The sequence below is a fragment of the Narcine bancroftii genome, chromosome 4 (assembly GCF_036971445.1).
Source record: "Narcine bancroftii isolate sNarBan1 chromosome 4, sNarBan1.hap1, whole genome shotgun sequence".
NCBI lineage: Eukaryota > Metazoa > Chordata > Chondrichthyes > Torpediniformes > Narcinidae > Narcine > Narcine bancroftii.
The window spans coordinates 233,701,398-233,724,735 of NC_091472.1; the positions used below are offsets into that span (position 1 = coordinate 233,701,398).

The 23,338-nt window shown below is 40.5% G+C and overlaps 1 protein-coding gene across 4 annotated transcripts in view; it reads left to right on the forward strand.

Annotated features, from left to right (window-relative positions):
• Positions 1 to 23,338, forward strand: part of LOC138761718 (abl interactor 2) — a 172,398-nt gene that overhangs the window by 70,255 nt on the left and 78,805 nt on the right. For all 4 annotated transcript variants that reach the window (XM_069934327.1, XM_069934328.1, XM_069934326.1 and 1 more), the window contains exon 2: positions 22,564 to 22,731. In XM_069934327.1, the coding sequence (XP_069790428.1) occupies positions 22,564 to 22,731 (168 nt within the window). The remainder of the gene's footprint in view (positions 1 to 22,563; positions 22,732 to 23,338) is intronic.

Below are 23,338 nucleotides of genomic sequence, written 5' to 3' on the forward strand. Positions count from 1 at the left end.
CCCATTTCAGGCACCTTAATGTTTGGGACATTTGGCTTCACAGGCATTTGTGATCACTTGGGTATCCTTAATTGCTGCATTAGTACAGGTATAAGAGAGCTAGGCTTGCTTCATAGCTTTGGAGACTGCAGTTGCTATTTTTCAACATGAGAACCAGAGTTTTGCCAATAAAAGTCAAGCCATTATGAGTCTTAAAAAAATAAGAATAAAACAGAGATTACCCAAATCTTAGGGTGACCAAATCAACTGCATTGGACATCATTAAGAAGAAAGAGAAGACTGGTGAGCTCAAGAATCGAAAAGGGACTGGTATTCCAAGGAAGACGAACACTTAATGACAGAAGAATTTCTCATCAAAATGAAGAAGAATCCCCAAATGCCTGTGTGACAGATCGGAAACACTCTTCAGGATGCAGGTCTGGATGTGTTAATGACTACTGTCCACAGAAGTCTTCAGGAACAGAAAAGCAGAGACTGTTCTGCAAAATGCAAACGAGTACTTAGCCACAGAAACAGGATGGTCAGATTACTGTTTGCCAAGAAGTATTTAAAAGAGCCTGCAGAATTCTGGAAAAATGTTTTGTGGACAGATGAGACCAAGATTAACCTTATTGGAGTGATGGCAAGAGCAAAGCGTGGAGGCATAAAGGAACTGCCCAAGATCCAAAGAATACAACCTTATCTGTGAAACATGGTGCTATGGCCTGGGCATGTATGGCTGCCACAGGTGATAGCACACTTATTTTCATTGATGATGTAACTGCTGATGGCAGTAGCAAAATGAATTCTGAGGTGTGTAGAAACATCTTATTAATTTTTTCAAGGTTTTATTCAACTTTTATTCAATACTTTCATATGATTTAAGTTGATCCTTTCCGAATCTTTTTCAACATTTCTTTTTTTTGTGAGTGTAGAGGAACAGAATTAACCACAAAATAATTGTTTAACCACTAAAACATTGTAGCCCAGCTTTTGTTTTCATTTTTGGTTTGTTTCTTAGTTAGGTGGACATTTTTGTCATAAAATTTGATTTCTTTTCATGTTTGGCCTTGAAGTGATTGGGAGGCTCAGTTTACTTATGTTGCTTGATGTCAGTGATTGTATATATTAACTGTTGTTAATGCAATTCTGATTTCTTTTTTTTTAATCATTCTTACGTTTATTAATCTGAAACTTAATAAAAAGATTGAAAAAGAAAGAAACATCTGCTCAAGTTTGAGCAAATGCCTTCAAACTTATTAAACAATGCTTCATCCTATACAAAGCAATCATCCCAAACAGTAAAAGCAGAAAGCTGGAGAAACTCAGCAGGTCAAGCATTGTCCTTTATATAGCAAAAGTAAAAATATGGAACTGGCGTTTTGGGCTTGAGCCCTTCATCAAGGTATGTGAAAATGCCAACAGGCTCTTCCAATCATCCCAAATGTGCTGTTAAAACAACAAGAGTTTTTCAAAGCTAAAAACTGGAAAATTCTTGAATGGCTAAGTCTATTACCTGGTCTAAGTCCAATTGAGCATGCCTTCCATATGCTGATGAGAAATCTTAATGGGACAAGCCCCAGAAACAAGCAGGAGCTGAAGATGGCTGCAGTAGAGGCCAGGTAAAACATCATCAGAGAAGATACTCAGCACCTGGTGATGTCTATGAATCACTGACTTCAAGCAGTTATTGCATGCAAGGGATCTCCAATGAAGTACTAAACATGACTACTTTAATGTACATACCATTGCTATGTCTCAAATATCATGGAGCCCTGAAATGTGAGGACTTTTATGCCAGGTATGTATAAAAAGTGTTGTAATTTATACATGATCATACCGAGATATATACAAATAACCTTGAATAAAATATGGAATACACCAAATTTCGTGACTTGTTCATGACAATAAATTCTGATTCTGAATGTGTACTTTAATCACATGTTAATTGTTTGATTACAAATTTAAAACTATGGAGCACAGGGCAAATAAAGGAAAAAAACAGTGTCTATCCCAAACTTTATGGAGAGTACTGTAGGGGCCACAAAACTCGTGCTATCAATTTCAGGAACAGTTGCGACCTCTCTACCATCAGACTCCAAAACAACAAACTAGTTGACTCATTTAAGGATTCTTATTTTGCACATTATTTATTACTGAATTTTTTTTCTGCATTACAATTTGTTTACATTTCTTTCCTTGTTTACATTTCTCTCTTTTGTACACACATCTTTTATTATAAGAATACACTTTAGGAGGAGTCACGTGATGAAGTAGTGGCTGGTCGGGGAACTCCAGCCCTCTCCAGAAAAGTAAAAAAAAGACAGTGAAAAAACGAAGGCACCAACACAAAAACCAAAATAAAGTGAAAATAAAGATGTGGAGAAAATGGCAGCGAAAAAAGAAAAGCCAAAAGCAACGGGAAGAAGAGAAGAAGAAAGGACGTCGGAAGAAGAAGGTGAAGGCCTTACCTGTCTGAAGAGGCCCACCGCGGAGAGAGAAGCCCGCTCCCTAAGGTCAGCTGAAGCCCCGAACTCGGGACTACAAAAATGGCTCACTGAGTCAAACAAAAGTGCGCAACCGCGCAAGACAAAAATAACACTGACGGGAGGGGGGACCAGCTGAGGAGTCGATCTCCACATCTGAGATTGACCGCCACAACAAAGCAGCAAGAGGAAAACACAGAAAATAACGAGAGCAAGAAAGAAGAGAGTAAAAAGAAATCAAAGAAACAACAGATGACTAACCCAGAGGAAGAAGACCAGCAGCAAGACACCTCTAATAAAAATAAGAAGACCAAAAATACCCAACAAAATAAAACAAACAACCCAACAAGAAAACCAGAAGAGACAGAGGTAAAGGACACAGATCCTGGAATGGGCTCAGAAGAAGAAGAGGAAGAACACAGAGAAATGGAAGATGAAGGGAAGGGCAAGACAATGGATATTTTTTTTTAAAGAATATATGGAAACAGTAAAAGAATGGCAGTCACAAGAATTCAGTGAAATAAAAAGAAGAATAAAAAGTACAGAAGAAAAAATGAATAGATTAGAGATGATCATGTCAGATATAGGAAAAATAGTGATCAAGGTGGAAGAACAAGAAACAGCCATAGAAATGGAAGTAGAGGACTTAAAAAAGAAATTAGAAGAATCTGATAAAAAAGTTAAAGAGACACAAGAGCTGTTAGCTCAGAAGATAGATATAATGGAAAATTATAATAGAAGAAACAATATAAAGATAGTGGGCCTTAAGGAAGATGAAGAAGCCAAGAATATGAGAGAATTTATAAAAGAATGGATCCCAAGGATCCTAGGAAGACCAGAACTACAGGAAGAAATGGAAATAGAAAGGGCACACAGAACACTAGCCCCTAAACCACAACCACAACAAAAACCAAGATCCATTCTAGTAAAATTCTTAAGATATACAAGAGAAAATATATTGGAGAAAGCAATGAGGAAAATAAGAGAAGACAAAAAACCACTGGAATACAAAGGTCAAAATTTTTTTTTCTATCCAGATATAAGTTTTGAACTCCTGAAGAAGAGGAAGGAGTTTAATGCAGCAAAAACGATCCTATGGAAAAAAGGATATAAATTTATGCTAAAGTATCCAGTGGTACTTAAAATAGTTATTCCAGAGCAGCAAAACAGACTACTCTCGGACCCGGAGGAAGCAAGAAAATTTGCAGAACAACTACAAAACAGACAGAGAGAGGAAGATATGTAACGAGAACAATGACCACAAACTATATGTATGTGTGTATGTAGGTATATATATATATATATATATATATATATGTATGTATGGGTATGTGTGTATGTATATATAAAAAAATAGAATATAGGTAAGAACTAATAAGGGAAAGAAAGGGAAGAAAGGAAGTATGGGGGGAATTAAGAGAGAGACCTTTGTTGTATATGAAAATTAAAATCTTTTCTGGGGGGGCTGGGTGGGGAAGAGTTACGGTTACTGCGAAATCAGTTGACGCTTGCGAGTGAATTCGCAAATCCAAATGGAGAGGGGAGATGTGGTTGCCCGACAAGGGATAAAGGGCAACTCAGGAAGGGGAGGGGATAGTGGGGTTAAAGAAATTTTAGATAGGAGAATAAGGGAAATGTTTGATTTTTTAGAAATGTTGTCTTATAAAGTGTTCAAAACAAGAAAGCAGAAATGGATAAGAAGGAAAGGTGATGATGAGGAAACGGAAAGGAAAGATAAACAAAGTATGAAATGGCTATGTTGAACTATATGACTTTAAATATTAATGGAATACATAACCAAATCAAAAGGAAGAAACTGCTAAATTTACTGAAAAAAGAAAAAAATTGATATAGCATTCGTACAAGAAACACACTTAACTGAAGTGGAGCACAAGAAATTAAAGAGAGATTGGATAGGACATGTAACAGCAGCGTCATATAATTCAAAAGCTAGAGGAGTAGCTATATTACTCAGTAAAAATGTACCAATCAAAATAGAAGAGGAAATAATAGATCCAGCAGGGAGATATGTAATGATAAAATGTCAGATATATTCGGAGTTGTGGAATTTACTCAATGTATATTCACCTAATGAAGAAGATCAAAAATTTATGCAAGATATTTTTTTGAAGATAGCAGACATGCAAGGGAACATACTAATAGGAGGGGATTTCAACCTTAATTTGGATTCAAACATGGATAAAACTGGGAAAAAAATTAATAGAAAGAACAAAGTAACTAAATTTATAATTAAATCGATGCAAGAAATGCAACTTTTGGATATATGGAGGAAACAACACCCAAAGGAAAAGGAATATTCATATTATTTGGGTAGACATAAAACATACTCAAGAATAGACCTATTCCTGTTATCAGCTCGCATGCAAGACAGAGTAAGAAAAACAGAATATAAAGCTAGAATATTATCGGACCACTCACCCCTGATATTGACAATAGAGTTAGAGGACATCCCTCCAAGAATGTATAGACGGAGATTAAACTCCATGCTACTTAAAAGGCAGGATTTTAGAGAATTAATTGAACGACAAATTAAAATGTACTTTGAAATAAATACGGAATCAGTGAAAGATAAGTTTATACTATGGGACGCAATGAAAGCGTTCATCAGAGGGCAAATAATAAGTTATGTAACCAAGATGAAGAAGGACTACAATCAGGAAACAGAGCAATTGGAAAGGGAAATAGCAAATATAGAAAAAGAATTAGCAATGAAGGAAGACACAACTAAAAGAAGAGAATTGGCAGATAAAAAAATAAAATATGAAACACTACAAACATATAAGGTGGAGAAGAACATAATGAAGACAAAACAGAAATATTATGAACTAGGAGAAAAAACGCACAAAATTCTAGCGTGGCAGCTTAAGACAGATCAAGCTTCTTCTTTGGCTTGGCTTCGCGGACGAAGATTTATGGAGGGGGTAAAAGTCCACGTCAGCTGCAGGCTCGATTGTGGCTGACGAGTCCGATGCGGGACAGGCAGACACGGTTGCAGCAGTTGCAGGGGAAAATTGGTTGGTTGGGGTTGGGTGTTGGGTTTTTCCTCCTTTGTCTTTTGTCAGTGAGGTGGTATTGGCATCAAGGAAAATAGACAAGCAAATCACATATAATCCAACGGAGATTAATGAAAACTTCAAAGAATTCTATGAACAATTATATCAAACTGAAAACGAAGGGAAAGAAGACAAAATAGATGAATTTTTAACTAAAATTGAACTACCGAAATTACAAGCAGAGGACAAAATAAATTAACAGAACCATTTGAAATAGTAGAAATACAAGAGATAATAAAAAAAATGACCGAATAATAAAACACCAGGAGAGGATGGATTCCCAATAGAATTCTATAAAACATTTAAAGATTTATTAATTCCTCCCCTCCTGGAAGTAATCAACCAGTTTGATAAAACACAAAGCTTACCAGATTCATGCAAAACAGCAATAATTACAGTAATACCAAAGACAGGGAAAGATCCACTCGCACCAGGATCATATAGACCAATATCTTTACTTAACACAGATTATAAGATAATAGCTAAACTATTAGCAAACAGATTAGCCAACTATGTACCAAAAATAGTAAATCTAGACCAAACTGGATATATTAAAAAAAGACGAACAACAGACAATATTTGTAAATTTATTAACTTAATTCATGCAGTAGAAGGAAATAAAGCTCCAACAGTAGCGGTTGCTTTAAACGCAGAGAAGGCCTTTGACAGAGTAGAATGGAATTATTTATTCAAAGTACTACAAAAATTCAGCTTACCAGAGAAATATATTAATTGGATGAAAGCATTATATAAGGGGCCATTGGCGAAAGTGACAGTAAATGGATATATATCAAAACAATTTAACTTAAGCAGATCAACAAGGCAGAGATGCCCACTATCGCCCTTATTGTTCGCATTAGCCATAGAACCACTAGCAGAATTGATAAGAACAGAAAATAAAATAAAAGGGATAAAAATAAAAGACAAGGAATATAAAATCAGCTTATTTGCAGATGACGTTATAGTATACTTAACAGAACCAGAAATATCAATAAAAGAATTACATAAGAAATTGAAGGAATATGGAGAAGTGTCGGGGTACAAGATTAACGCAAATAAAAGTGAAGCAATGCCAATGAATAATGCGGATTTCTCAAAATTTAAGAAAGAATCACCATTCAGATGGCAAACGCAAGCAATGCGATACCTAGATATACAAATAAATAAAAACCTCGGCCATCTATATAAACTCAATTATTATCCACTAATGAAAAAATTACAAGACGACTTAGAGCATTGGAAAGACTTACCACTAACTCTAATAGGAAGGATAAACTGTATTAAAATGAACATTTTCCCAAGGATACAATACCTATTTCAGGCATTGCCAATACACTTGACAGAGAAATTCTTCAAGGAGTTAAAGAAAATAATAAGGAAATTTTTATGGAAAGGGGGGAAACCGAGGATAGCACTAGATAAATTAACAGAATGATATAAACAAGGAGGCTTACAATTGCCAAACTTTAAAAATTATTATAGAGCCGCACAATTAAGATACCTTTCAGATTTTTATCAAACAAGGGAAAAGCCAGATTGGACTAGATTAGAACTAGATAAAATAGGGGAGAAGATACCTGAACATATATAAATGGGATGAAAAATTGGTACAACATAGGAATTCTCCATTATTACATCATCTGCTCAATATTTGGAAGAAGATTCATGTAGAAAGGAATAAAACAAATTACCAACTTCCAAAACTAATACTGACGCAAAATCAACTAATCCCTTTTACAATAGATAACCTTTCCTTTAGAGAATGGGAGAAAAAAGGGATCAAAAGAATAGAAAATTGTTTTTTGGGAAATAAATTATTATCCTTTGAACAAATGAAGGATAAATATAATATAACTCATGATCTCTTTGGCTTGGCTTCGCGGACGAAGATTTATGGAGGGGGTAAAAAGTCCACGTCAGCTGCAGGCTCGTTTGTGGCTGACCAGTCCGATGCGGGACAGGCAGACACGATTGCAGCGGTTGCAAGGGAAAATTGGTTGGTTGGGGTTGGGTGTTGGGTTTTTCCTCCTTTGCCTTTTGTCAGTGAGGTGGGCTCTGCGGTCTTCTTCAAAGGAGGCTGCTGCCCGCCAAACTGTGAGGCGCCAAGATGCACGGTTTGAGGCGTTATCAGCCCACTGGCGGTGGTCAATGTGGCAGGCACCAAGAGATTTCTTTAGGCAGTCCTTGTACCTTTTCTTTGGTGCACCTCTGTCACGGTGGCCAGTGGAGAGCTCGCCATATAATACGATCTTGGGAAGGCGATGGTCCTCCATTCTGGAGACGTGACCCATCCAGCGCAGCTGGATCTTCAGCAGCGTGGACTCGATGCTGTCGACCTCTGCCATCTCGAGTACCTCGACGTTAGGGGTGTGAGCGCTCCAATGGATGTTGAGGATGGAGCGGAGACAACGCTGGTGGAAGCGTTCTAGGAGCCGTAGGTGGTGCCGGTAGAGGACCCATGATTCGGAGCCGAACAGGAGTGTGGGTATGACAACGGCTCTGTATACGCTTATCTTTGTGAGGTTTTTCAGTTGGTTGTTTTTCCAGACTCTTTTGTGTAGTCTTCCAAAGGCGCTATTTGCCTTGGCGAGTCTGTTGTCTATCTCATTGTCGATCCTTGCATCTGATGAAATGGTGCAGCCGAGATAGGTAAACTGGTTGACCGTTTTGAGTTTTGTGTGCCCGATGGAGATGTGGGGGGGCTGGTAGTCATGGTGGGGAGCTGGCTGATGGAGGACCTCAGTTTTCTTCAGGCTGACTTCCAGGCCAAACATTTTGGCAGTTTCCGCAAAGCAGGACGTCAAGCGCTGAAGAGCTGGCTCTGAATGGGCAACTAATGATATAGTGATATAGTGTTGGCATACTACCAACTGAAATCCTACTTGAAGGACAAATTGGGAAGCAGTCTGAGGTTACCAGAGGGAAGTAATTTTGAATATGTGATTACAGACACAATGATAATCAAAAAATTTGTAACAAACATGTATATTAAACTACAAGAAAAGGAGAATGAGGAAACAAATGGTAAAACTAAACAAAAATGGGAACAAGATCTAAACATAAAGATAAAGAAGGAAACATGGGAGAAGTTATGCTCTGGAACGATGAGAAATACAATAAATACGAGGTTACGTATGATACAATATAACTGGATACACAGGCTATATATTACACCTCAAAAGTTAAATAAATGGGACCCAACAGTATCTGACAGATGTTTTTGCTGTAAAAAGGAAATGGGAACAACAATTCATGCAATTTGGACATGTGAGAAAGTTGAAAAATTTTGGGAAGATCTAAACCAGATATAAATAAAATCACAAAAAGCAATATACCAAAAAAACCCAGAGATCTTCCTCCTAAGTAACATAAAAAACAAAGAATTTGGACTTGATTTGGATGGTGCACAAAAAAGATTTGTTATGATAGCCCTAGCTGTAGCAAAAAAATGTATTATGTCAGCCTGGAAATTAGAAGATAACTTGAGAATACAACAATGGTATATAGAAATGAATAAATGTATTCCATTAGAAAAATTAACATATAATTTAAGAAATAACATTACAATATTTGAACAAATATGGGAGCCATACATGAAACATAATAGAGAAAACCTACCGGAGACATCTACCACCTAAAATGACAGAAGGAAAAGAGAATGAAAAGAACTGACTCAGTGGAATTTCTTGTTTATTTTTATTGAGTGACAACATTGTTTGACGGGTTTAATATATCCTATTTTCTGAACTTTAAATAAATGGGAGGGGAGGTAGGGAGGGAGGGGAAGAGGGAAGGGGGGGAGAAAACGACACTGTATATATTCAAGAAGGAAAATGTATGTATCTTGATCAATATGGTTTATAGTGTGAAAAATAAAAAAAATTTAAAAACAGTTACCAATAATTGGAAATTCCAGCTGGCCTGTAGGAAAAAGAATCTCAGGGTTGTATGTGATGTCATGTATCTACTGTTATCGAAAAATCTCAACTTTGATACTTGGATTTCAATAGCTCAAAGGGATCTGTGCTGGGCGAATTGGCTAGAGTGATCAGCAAGTTAATTCAGACCATCCCACCAAACAGCATTAGTTTGAGAAAGCACTGCCTTCTGTTGATATCACCAAAGGATAAAAGGATGACGAAAGATATTGAGAGAAGATTGGAAGCAGAAAACAAACCAGATTCCTGATCAATGTCAAACTCTTAATGCAGGAGAGAATCAGCTGAATGAGAGAGAATTGACAAGTAAGGGAGTGCATTAAAATAATTAGTTGGTAAAGAAACTCAAATCTCTTCAGTATATGTAATAAAAGTATAATTAAATAAGGGCAGAGCACACTTAGATCAAACTTACTTTCCTCCAATGGAGTGAAACAAGAAAGTCTGCAGGAGGAGAACTTCATCAATGTAGGTATCCCTCGAAGAGATTCCTCCACTGGAGTATTGTGTTCAACTCAAAATCATTAGTAATTTTCTCAAAATAATGGGAAACCTTTCGACTGGCAGAGAGCCACTATATAAAGGACTGGGCATGTATATTAGATGAGGCAAATTCTTCTCCTGAGGGTTAAGATTAAAAAGTGCAATAGTGTAATTTGGGTAAAGACTTCCTGAAAACATTTTAGGGTTGTTAGCAAAGATCAGTGTGTGGGAGTCTTTTCAGAAAATCAATACATAGGTAATAAGCCAAATGCGCTCTCTGCTGTATTAATATCATGCAGTGGATTATTTGATTTCTGTGGTTTAGATTTGGCTACTTCCCAACCCTGGCACTGGTTCATTGTCCACCCTCGCTTCCTAATTTCTCCTGCAGGACCTCACACATTCTGTGTTTTTGGATTTTGTTTGTTTTTGTCGCTTTTGTTTCTAAATTAAAACTTCATTGTTAATGTGCAAGTGATTTGCCTGATTCATCCTTGATACTTTTTTTTCATTCCTAAGTTGTTTGATGCAATAATTGGGAGGTAAATGGATTGCAGGAAAAATTATCAAGATTAATGTAAAATGCACTCTGAGCAATGTAGCGAGTTACTGAAGTGCATTCATCACACTAATTACCTTTTTCATTCTCCAAGACTGTACCCATTGTTATAGTTCATTGCTACTTTGTAAAAATTCAGAGTTAATGTATTCAATTAAAGCTGTGTTTGTTTTTTTAATGAGAACCTCCAGATGAATTAAACATAAATCTGGATCACACTGGGCACACTTCCAACACTGTCATTGATACAAAAAGCACAAACCTTAGCTTTTTCATTGTTGCCTTCCACCTAGCTTTGTTGTAGGATATTGAGACCAGCTTCAAATACAGTTCAGAGCCTTCTGTTTCCAAGTTCCACTTAATTGTTGGAGGCAATCTCATCAGCCCAGTTCAGACTTTTTGAACTGGCCATTTCTGGAAATAACTCCCTATACAAGAATGTAAAACCTGACCAGTACACTAAACAGACCCCTGAGTTTGTTATGTCATTAATACAATAATTGCTTATCTAATCTTAGCCTTAAACCACTTTCCTGCTTGTTCTCTTGACCCTCACCTCACACACAGACCCCATTGCGCTCTCGTGTGTGAATTCTGAAAGTCCATGACCATCTGAAAGGAGGAGTTCCTCCTCACCTCTCAAAAAAATATTTTGAAATATATGCTCCCTTGTCAATGCCAATACAGTTCTTTTAGCTTGTTCTGTTTTAAGTTGCCAGGCTAATATTTTGTGTGTGTTTTCTCCTAGCTCATAATACTTTTGCTTTATTTTCATTATGTTCTTCTCCACCTTATAAGTTTGTAATGTTTCGTATTTTATTTTTTTGTCCACCAATTCTCTTCTTTTTGTTATAACATCCCTTGTTGCTAGTTCTTTTTCTATACTTACTATCTCCCTTTCCAACTGTTCTATTTCCCAATTGTAATCCTTTTTCATCTTAGTTACATAACTTTTTATCTGCCCTCTAATGAAGGCTTTCATTGCATCCCATAATATAAAATTGTCTTTCACTGATTCCGTATTTATTTCAAAGTACATTTTAATTTGGCATTCAATAAACTCTCTAAATTCCTGCCTTTTAAGTAGCATGGAGTTTAATCTCCATCTATTTGTTCATGGTGGGATGTAATCTAGTTCTATTGCTAATAACAGGGGTGAATGATCAGATAGCAATCTAGCTTTATATTCAGTTTTCCTAACTCTCCCTTGAATATGGGCTGACAACAAAAACATATCAATCCTTGAGTATGTTTTATGTCTACTCGAATAATACGAGTATTCCTTCTCCCTTGGGTCCTGCCTCCTCCATATATCCATAAGTTTCATTTCCTGCATTGATTTAACCATAAATTTGGCCACTTTATTCTTTTTGCTAGTCTTTTGTCCAGTTTTATCCAACTTTGGGTCCAAATTAAGGTTAAAATCCTTTCCTACTAATATATTCCCCTGCGTATCTACAATCTTCAAAAAAATATGTCAATACCCCTCAACGAAGAAACCTCCTGTCATTTCCTGCATTGTAAATCACACTCAGAATCTTTTGTTATAACTTGATTACCTCTGATTCAATCTAAGCTGCAATGAATGTGGGTCCCCTGCTCATTCTTTCCTTATAAATAGTCCTCATTATTACAGGAATCAACATTATAAACATATCTGAATTGCCCTCAGTGCAAGAATCGTATATTTTGGTGTATAAGACGACCTTCAGATAAGACAGGTCCCCATTTTCAACCTGAATTTCATGGTTTTATCATATATTGGGCATATAAGACAACCCACCAAATTTTTGCAAGGAACGTGCCAGTGACTGGTATCTGGCCCTCACAGCAAGAACCCAAACTTTGTTACAACACCCCAATTGCCAAGTAACAAATCTGTAAATTAAGCATGCAAGTTAAAAAAAAACAGTAAAACAAACTTTGCTTCTGGCCGGGGAGATGCCAAACGGTGCTGAGTCCAAGTATTCAGCATCAGCTGCAACCAGAGCTGACGATGGTGACTCCATTCTCAACATCTGCATCAAAGAAGTCACCTCAGTGCATGAGTGTGCTTGGTTCACGAACCACAGTTATGTTTCATCTTGTGGGGCACCAGGTCCTGGGCAGGAGCTGGGACCTCGGGGTCTACAATTGTAAAATGTCTGGGTGGGTTATGGTGGGGAGGTGTTGGGGAGCGGTAGCACTGGTGGTGGGGAGATGCTTCAAGTGACATCTTGTATGCTGAATCTATGTTGAGTGGTTTTTTTGAGTTAAATTTAAGGACTCATTTTTGTTTCTGGTGTATAAGATGACCCCTGATTTTTGAGTGCTCTTTGAGAGTTTCAAGGGTTGTCTTGGATGCCAAAATATATTCTTCTCCAAAGGAAAGAGGAGGTTTGCAGGAAAGAGTGCAAAGACTCACCAGAATGTTTCTTGGATTGGAGGATTTCAAATTTGTGGAGATTTCATTGACTGGCTTTGTTTTCCCTGAGGTATAGTTAGCTGAAGGGAGGGAGACCTGATTCATATGCACAAGTTTTTAGGGTAATGGATGAGGTAGACAGTCAAAATCTTTTTCCCACTATTTTTGTGTCAAAAGTGAGAAGAAATTTTAAATGCTTTCTAAATGACAAGTTTTTTTGCCCAGAGATCAGTTTATATCTGGGATTTGCTGTCACAGGAGGAGGTGGAATCAGATACAATCACTGTTTCAGAGGCATTTAGCAGACACTTTGCTGGCAAAGCATAGGATCAAATCCTATTGCAGTGAAAATAGAGTTGGAATAGATGGGTAAAAAGTTCAGCATGGCTGCTACTGTGCATCTCTGAACCTGTGAAATGAGACTTTCAGCTTCCCATTCCTTTCTCTTCTCCTATCAGAGCTTTCTTCCCTTATAACCTTTTCCCTGTCACTTCTCAGCTTCATTCTCTTTTACCCTCCAACCTGTATCCATGCTATGTCTTGTTAGCCTGTGCTCTTCCACCCCCCCCCCCCCCCCCCACCTTTTTATTCAGGAGTCTGTATGATTTTCAGTACTCCTGATTAAGGGCTCAGGCCTGAAATGTTAACTAAGCCTTTTACATCCCAGCACTTTTGTGTTCTCAGATTTTCTTTTTTACCCCTAAAATTGAATCTAGTGGTCTAGGTGTCATCCCACCACCCAGTATGATTGTAGTAAGACTTTTACTTTGTAGTTTTCTAATTTTATGGACTGTTCCCACTGCAAGAAAGTCAAAGTTCCATTAGTCTGAATAATTGCTTGTTATTTACAAACTAACTTAGCATTGCATTTGAGGGCTCTTTTATAATTCTGCCAAGGAGAATTCGTTAATCTTTGTCCATTTAAATTATATTCTACCTCCATCATCCACAGGGATAAAATTTGCTTGCAGTAGGCATTCCTTTTACATAGAAGCAAGTCTTTTATTGATCTTGGAGTATTCCTAAAGGTACAGGCATAAAAGATTGCTAGCCTCTTCCTGAGCTGGAGACACAGGAGTCCTTTCACTTGCAGAGAAGAATAGAACAGTATTATCTTGAAAAGCACTTGAATCATTTGTCATAATTTGGACCAAGGTATAAGCAAATGTTTGCCAAAATCAAATAAATAATTTTGCTCGGCGTGAGGAAGATTGTAAGAGGCTTCAGAAGGACAGAGAAACAGCAAAAGCAGTTCAGTGTCAAGATATTTCACTGTGAAGCACAGTGAGAGAGAGAAACTGCTATGAAACCTCGACTACGCAGAGCAATAGACAGTCAAGAGGTACAGATCTTTTACAACACCAGCAATCAGGACCAGACCTGGGTTTGAATGCTGCACTGTCTATATGGTGTTTGTACGTTCTTCCTGTGTTTGCGTTGGTTTTCTCTGGGGACTCCGGTTTCCTTCCACTCTTCAAAAAAGTACCCAGGGTGTAGGTTAATGGGGCGTAAGTTGGGTGACACGGACTCATCAGGCCGAATTGGCCTGTTACAGTGTTGTACATCTGAATTTTTTTAAAAACTACTTTGAGTTGGGAGTGGCGGTACAGAGAGCCTCAAGCCAATGAATATACAAGACAGGAAGTGATATTGAATTTGTACAACACATTAATTCTGATACAATTTAAGTATTCAATATAATTCTTGGCATACTTTGAGTTGGGAGTAGTAGTACAGAGACCCTCAAGCCAATGAATATACAAGACAGGAAGTGATATTGAATTTGTACAACACATTAATTCTGATACAATTTAAGTATTCAATACAATTCTTGGCATTCATTGCAGGTAGGGGTCTATGCACATTTATTCACAAAATTGAATAGAAGGTTGTTGTTATTGGAGAAGATCTCAAGGCTTGATGCTTTCTCACCTCCGTAGAGATGCTTGATGCAACACTTAATTAAAAAGTATCAATAATTAGAAAGCAATTTTAAGAACATTTTCCCTAACGGTTGGTCAGGAGGTTTTGAGTACAAGCAGTGTTTTACCTCAGCCTGCAATCATCAGGCCATTTGAAAAATCTAGATAAAAACAATTTGAAAAGAGAAGATGTAAAAGTATATGGCGAAAAGTCAGTAAATTTGAATATAACTAGATAGGCCTGGCAATGTATTTTAAATTCTCAAATACAATTATTGCAGACTAGTGTCAAGATATAAAATGCATCTAACATAATATACAGTCTACTTTTTTCTTTCTAGAATAGTGCTGCATGTTGAACTCCAAAACATTAAGAGTGCAGTTGGATAAATATATCATGGTATGCCATGTGTACAATACCATCATAACAAAAACATGGGACTGCTGAGTATGCAGGAGGGCCACATCATAACATTTAAGATGGATGTGGATTTGTTGCTGAGATGCTGTCCGGTGTGTCTAAGTCAGTCATTGTTTAACACCAAGGTAGAGAGCAGATGGATACATGAGTGCCACGTGATGATCTGTACTTGTGGGTCGAATCTGATTGGATGCAAGTCATTTTGGGGGATGATTTGAGGATGCCATAAGGATTGTTGCATTGTTTCATGGTACATTAAAACTAATGTTCTGTAGTAGGGTGTGCACGAGCGCAGCAAGAAGAACTGAGACAGCAGGCTGTGAGCTCGTTAAGCACAACTAGTTTACTGAGTTTCACACTGCAGTCATTAAGGTCCTCAAGAGCCTGCCCCTTATGTCCCAGAACTCACGTCACAGGGACGTAAGTGCGTATGCGTACTTCCAGTCTGCACCGCGATGCCATCTTTACCACAGCTGCTTCACCAACAGCGCATAACAAGCAGAGCTGGTTCGTCGCAACAAATATATGTGCCTCCACACAACCCCCCCCCCGCCCCCAAGAACCAGAGTAAGTGGTCTCACTGTGCGTTGTGGGTGAGGACTCCTGCTTCAGTGGCCAACCCCTGTGCGTTGGCGGTGGGACCGCTACCAGTTGTGACAAGTCCAAGTATGCCAGTTTGAAGCAGTCCAGAGTGAAAAGTTCTTCTTTGCCTCCAATGTCAAGCATGAAAGTGGAGGTATTCCTGTGAAGAACTTTGTAGGGTCCCTCGTAGAGACGCTGGAGGGGTGGCCTGTGTCTGCCCCTGCACACAAACACAGAGTCACAGGTGTCTAGGCTAGTTGGGTAAGCTGAGGGTGGATGGCAGTGTCGTAATGGCAGCGGTGGTGCAAGTGATCCCAGTTTGTCTCGCAGTCTTTCCAGGACAATGGTGGTACTGCTGTCCTGCCCTGGTGGTGAAGGCAAGAATTGGCTCGGGACTGCTAGGGGTTCATTGTAGACCAACTCTGCTGGACAGGCTCACAGGCTGTCCTTTGGCAATGTGCAGATACTGAGGATGACCTAAGGCAGTTCGTCCACCCATTCGTCTAGCCTTGCCATCAGTGCCGACTTAAGGCGGTGGTGAAAGTACTCGACTAATCCGTTGGACTAAGGTGGTGTGGTGCAACTGGGTGCTCAGGAGTCTGGAGAGTTCATTCCAAAGGGCGGAAGTGAATTGGGCCTCACGGTCGGTTGTTATGTGGACTGGGACTCCAAATCAGGAAACCCAGGTGGAGCGGAAGGACTGGGCACAAGTGTCAGTGGTGATGTCCAGGATTAGGATGGCCTCTGGCCACCTGGTAAATCTGTCCACCATTGTGAGTGGGTAGTGCAACCCTCAGGGGCCCACTATGTCGAGATGGACATGCTGAAACCTGCAAGTGAGTAAGTCAAACTGTTGGAGGCGGGGCTTGGTGACCCACTAAACCTTTGCAGTTTGGCAGTGTGTGCAGGTTTTCGCCCATTCACTAACTTGCTTGCACAGCCCCTGCTAGATGAACCAGGAGGATGGGAAAGGCTGTGCAATGTGTCGAAACCATCCGTCTCCATTGGGCAGGGACAATTGGTTGGGGTTGGCCAGTGGAGACATCGCAGAGCAAGGTCGTGCCATTAGTGTCCAGTGGAACGTCCTGGAGTTGCAGACTCGTGATCACTGTCTTCTTTCTGGGCTCATGCCAGTTCATGGTAGCTGATGCCATGCGACAGGGCATGAACAGCTGGCCTGGAGAATGCATCAGTGTAGTGAACTGGGATTCACTGATGACTGGACCAGCCTCCCAGCTCCTCCCCCTGGGGCCCATATATAACCCTGGTTTCCTGCCTAAACCCAGAATCTTTCTGAAGCCTGTACGTGAACCCTATTTGTGTTGTAAGCTAATAAAAGCGTTTGTTCTCCCTCCAGTCAAGTGTGAGCTTTTATCTACACTACAATTTTATTAGCTGACAAACAAGGATGGAGGCGTTACTCAAGCCCAGTATGCTGTTAATAGACCCCAGTTCCCCGATGTGGCTGAGGAGTTCACATATTGGCTAAACTGCTTCCATCCCTACCTGACTTAATAGAGGTCTACAAGATTATGAGAGGTAAAGATAGGGTGGAGAACCAGCACACTTTTCCCAGGGTGAGACCAGCGGGCATCTGTACAAAGTGCAGAGAGGAAAGTTTAGGGGATATGTCAGGGATAAGTTTTTTTAAATGATTTAAATTTTATTAAGTGCTTTTAAAAAAAGTTTCCCCCAAACCCTTGAGTTAGTGTTAATGCACATCATAAGTTATAAAACATAAACTTATCCATAAAATAGAAACAAACATGGCAGCAAAAAAATCAATAAAATAACCATACAACAGAAAAAACTGCTGTTCATTAATATGCTTCACCACATCCACCACTATTTCCCCCACCCCTGCCCCCACCACCAGAAACTTGGATAATTGCCCCATTTTTGTGTACAGGTGTTCAATTTATCAAACTGTAAGACTACATTCAAATGCTGCCATTTAGACCATTTCTAAGGCCCACTCCTGAAATGATGATTTCTGACCCCCCCAAATTCTTCCAATCTCTAAGTATAATTTGTCTTCCTACGATTATACTTGTCTGAATCCAATTTTGAGAGAAATTATCCTCAAATAACCCAAGTGTGTCTCCCAAGACAAAGAGTCTGGGGCAGAAACGTATTTGAACACCTGAAGCTTCACCAACATAGTTATGTATCATAATCCAAAATTCTTGAATTATGGGACGAGACCAAAGCTCATGTCCGAAATCCCCTTTAAGGGCTTTGTTTTTTTTAACATAGAGAACTGGATGCCTGGAATACATTGCCAGGGGTCATGGTGGAGGCTGGTACATAGGATTATTTGAAAGACTCTTAGACATGCACATGGATGTAAGGAAAATAGAGGGTTGTGTATATGAGGTAGGGAAAGGTTAGTTTATTGAGTGGGTTTCTATCAATTGCCACAACATTGTGGGGTGAAGGATGTACTACATTGTGGTGATCTATATATTTTAACTGTCACAAGGAACTTATTCTTGTATCACCTTGAAACTCAATACTTCCAGTATTTTTTCACACCCCCCGCCCCTCACCTTTAATGTAGCAGTTACCATTGTGCTATTACAGCTCCAGTGGCCAGGGTATGAATCTGGCGTTATCTGTAAAGAGTTTGTGCACTCTTCCCATGTCTAAATTTGTTTCCTCTAGTTGCTCCAGTCCCCGTTCCCCCCCCCCCCCCCCCCCCCCACTCCATGATTCAAAGGTTAATTGGTCACATGGTCATATTTGGACAGCTCAGGCTTGTGGACCAAAAGAGCCTGATGACATGCTGTGTCTCTAAATTACAATTTTTAAAAATTAAATTAAAGTCAATTTTCATACTCCAAGTTGTAGTCAGTGTCCTTTATTTTGCAAAGGCAAAGGTACATAACCGAACATTTTGGGCTTGAGCCCTTCATCCAAGTATAAGAGAATCCCAGCAAGCGTCTGAACAACAGAGTGGGGGGGGGGGGGGGTGGGGGGGAGTGGCAAGGCAGGAGATGATGAGTGGAGAAATGAGGGAGGGGACAGCAACAATGAGGGGGAGAGAGGAGAGGATGATAGGGCTGTGTGGGTGAAAGAACTGGAAGGACAAGGAAGGGGGGGGGGAAGAAAAGGCAAACAGGTTTAATGGAAAGCAGTAAAGTTAATGTTCATGCCATGAGGCGCAGCAGAATTACCACAAATTGGTAGTGCATTACAAAAAACTCGACACAGCATTACATGTAAACAAATAAAGAATTGTAAACAGGTAATGAATATAAACAAACTGTGCAATACAGAGAAAATAAAAAGGAAAAGAAAATCAATAAAGTGCACAAGTAAGAGTCCTTAAATTGGTCCTGATTGAGTTTGTCAATGAGGAGTCTGATGGTGGAGGGTTCACCTGTTCCTGAACCTGGTGGTCCGAGTCTTGTGACACCTAGATCTCTTTCCTGATGGCAGCAGCGAGAACAGCGCATGTGCTGGGTGATGTGGGTCTTTGATGATGTGGGTCTTTGAACGCTGCTCTCCAACGGCAGTGTTCCCTGTAGATCACACATGTCAAACTCTGGCCCGCGGGCCAAATTTGGCCCACGATATAATTATATCTGGCCTGCAAGATCATATCAAAAATGTATTAGAGGTGGCCCGCTGGCCGCCACGCCAGTATAGCGCATGCACAGTAACCGCTGTGTTCCAGGGTAAGAGAGAGAGAGGAAAATCCTGGTCCTTGAAAAGTAGTGGTGGGTGGTTTTATAAATGCACTGTCGTGTCCCCCCGCCCACCCCCCCACCGCAGCACGGCCTGACTGGTGTCAGGGGAAGCCAAGGCCGCTTCCCAGCGCCCGGAACTCCAGTGGCACAGCGTTTCTTGGAGCTGCAGATGGAGTCGGGATGCCGGAGGGAAGATTGGGGCTCCCCGCCAGGCAATGGGGGCGCCAGCCGCCGGCCGCCCTGCACCTTCCCACCGGACCAGCGGCGGGTGCCCGGAGTACACGTGGAGAGCGAGGCTGGTCGGGCAGGTAGGGTGGAACCCACTGCCAATCTCGGGAGTGGCGTGGGCTGGATCGGGATTAGCTGCGCTCACCTGCTCCTCCACCGCTGACCGGGATCCCAGCGCGGTCCTGAGCGCGGAGACTGCCCTGGAAAGGTCCTGAGACACGGGCACGGAAAGAAGAGCAGGATCCGTAGAACATTACAGATCAGAAACAGGCCCTTCGGCCCTTTGACTCTACCTCGTGAAAACCCAACACTGGAGAAACTCAGCGGGTTAAATCGTATCCTTTATCCAGCAGAGAGGTACCTGACAATGTTTGGCCCTTGATCCCCCTCATCAATGTATGAGCGAAAGTCTATGGTTCTCGTAAAAACACCAGAAGGGAGAAACTCAGTAGGTCAAAGGGGGTCCGGGAGAAACTCAGCAGGTCAAGGGGGAGGGGTCCGGGAGAAACTCAGAAGGTCAAGGGGAGGGGATCCGGGAGAAACTCAGCAGATCAAGGGGGGTCCGGGAGAAACTCAGCAGGTCAAGGGAGGTCCGGGAGAAACTCAGCAGGTCAAGGGGGGTCCGGGAGAAACTCAGCAGGTCAAGGGGGGTCCGGCAGGAACTCAGCAGGTCAAGGGGGGGTCCGGCAGAAACTCAGGGGGGGCCTGACCTCGCCAGGACCATTGCCCACTCCCCTTCCCTGCCGCAGGCCGACCCGCGACTCAAGGTGACGGGGCTGCTGATCCGCTGAGATGCCGCCCTGCAGCGAGAGCCGATGCCCCCGCACTGTCGTTGTCCAACCCGATCGCCCGCAAACCCCGCCCTCCCGCACACAGGCCTGAGTAAGGATTATGAACTTTAATCTCAGGATAAAACGATCTTCCAATAGTTTCATGTCACAGTGATAAATATATTCCTGGTTAAAAATGGTCCTGCACCTGGATACAAGCTCATTAGGCATAAAACTTGAAAAGTGTGTAAATCAAAGGATATCTGTACCAATGGAAAAAGGGCATGGCAAATAACCCTGCTAGAGTTCATGCCCACAATCAGTCACCCATTTGATTGTTTCAGGAATCACGTTATTCTCCCACATTCTCAATAGCCCTCAGATTTTACTATTCGACAGCACACTAGCAACATTTGACAAATCTTCTATAGAGAAATATTATTTATTGAATATTTTATTTCTCATTTGTTAATGCTTCTGGAAAGAGTTTATCCAAAACTATTATTAAACATTTATTTTAATAAGAAAAAGTTTAACATTACATATGTTGAAAGAAGAGAAAACATGCAGATGTTGTTGAAAATTTTCAATAAATATTTAGTTCGGCCCTCGACTTGGTCCAAGTTTTTAATTTTGGCCCTCCGTGAATTTGAGTTTGACACCCCTGCTGTAGATGTACTCAATAGTGGGGAGGGTTTTGCCTGTGATGTCCTGGGCAGTGGAGGGTTTCACGCTCAGGGGTATTGGTGCCCCATACCAGGCTGTCATGCAGCTGGTCAGCACACTTGCCACCACACCTCTTTAGAAATTTGCCAGGGTTTTTGGTGTCATACCAAACATCCAGAAACGTGAGGAGGTAGAGTCGCTGATATGCTTTCTTTACGATGCCATTGGTGTGTTGGGTCCAGGAAAGGTCCTCCAAGATAGTGTCTCCAAAGAACTTATATTTGCTCACCCTCTCCACCTTTGATCCCCAATGATCACTGGATTGTATACCTCTGGCTTTCCTTTTCCTGAAGTCAACAATTAGATCCTTAGTTTTGAAGACATTGAGTGCAAGGTTGTTGTTGGTGCACCATTCAGCCACGTTTTCAGTCTTCATCCTATATGCTGACTCATTCCCTTCCTTTATATAAACCACTACTGTGGTATTGTTGGCAAATTTGTAGATGGTGTTTTTGTCGTACTGAGCCACACAGTCGTAGGTGTAAAGTGAATAGAGCTGGAGGCGAAGAACACAGCCCTGTGGAGCTCTGGTACTGATGGAGATTGTGGAGGAGAAGTTCTTACCAATCCTCACTGATTGTGGTCTGGAGGTGAGGAAATCCATGATCCATTTATACAGTGGAGTGTTAACTCTGAGGTCTTGGAGTTTGCTGATCAGCTTTGAGGGGATGATAGTGTTAAATGCTAAAAAACTGTAGTCAATAAAGAGCATCCTGATGTATGCACCTTTGCTGTACAGGTGTATCGAGCCAGTGAAATGGCACCTGCCGTAGACCTGTTACTATGATAAGCAAACTGGAATTTTCACCTTTCCTCTTTCCTGGCCATATCCAATTAACATCTTTTGTCTGTTGGTCTGTTCTCTGCCTTCCATTTTTTTTTATCCAGATGCCTGTCTGCCTTTTGCTCATACCTTGATGTCAGTTGTATATATTTATTTCCTATGGACGCTGCAAACCTGCTCAGTTCCTACAGTATTTCTGTGCTTTTACTCAAGTTGTTTGTCCAGCTTCTGAACATCAGTTTTATTATCTACTTCCTTTGAGGAAATCTCAAGCCTTCAATCAGCTAATGTCCTTTGATCTCACAGAGAAATCAGTACTTGGAGCTAAGATATTCTTGAACAATGGCAATTACAGTTGGAGTTCTGATTGAAGAAAGTGTTTGTTAAGTTGTAACAAAGGCCTTCCTTGTGTGTCCTAAAGTTAACCTCAGTTGAAAATCACACTGCTTCCCCTGCTCCACATTTTCACTATTTGAAATATTACTGTATTCTGATTACTTTTTCTCTTCTTAAAGGCAACAGATAAACAGCGAGCTCTGGAGGAAACCAAAGCCTACACAACCCAGTCATTAGCAAGTGTGGCCTACTTGATCAACACATTAGCAAACAATGTGCTCCAAATGCTGGATATCCAGGCATCCCAGCTCCGACGCATGGAATCGTCAATCAACCATATCTCACAGGTAGGCTCTTTTGCTCCCTCTCGTGACCTTCTGATTCAGTCAGTGAGCATTCGTGTGATGCAAAGATGACTCTCATTGTAGTATTTTACACCTCAACGTATTTTCCATTTAAGACTTTGAACTTATCACCCAATCTTCCCTTTTAATGCAACCTCATTTTTCTCTCTTTGCCTTCCTAACTATGGTGCATTCTGGAGAGATGTTGGATAACTCACAACAGGAAACGCGTGCGAGCTTAGGTATTTCCTTGATGTGTTTTTTTTTATTATTGGCAAGTCAACGAGATGTTTCTGTCAGGTTCTGTACTTACCTAATTCCCTTGAGAAATTTCTAACCATATATAACCATGTAACAATTACAGCATAGAAACAGGCCAACCTGGTCCTTCTAGTCCATGCAGAACACTTTCTTCCACCTAATCCTACTGCCCGACACTCAACCCTCCATTCCTTTCCCCATCCATATACATATCCAACTTCTCCTGAAATGCTAATATTGAGCCTGTTTCCGCCACTTCATTTGGAAGTTCATTCCACACACCCACCACTCTGAGTGAAGAAGTCCCCCCTCATTTTTCCTTTTGCCCCCTAACTCTCAACTCATGTCC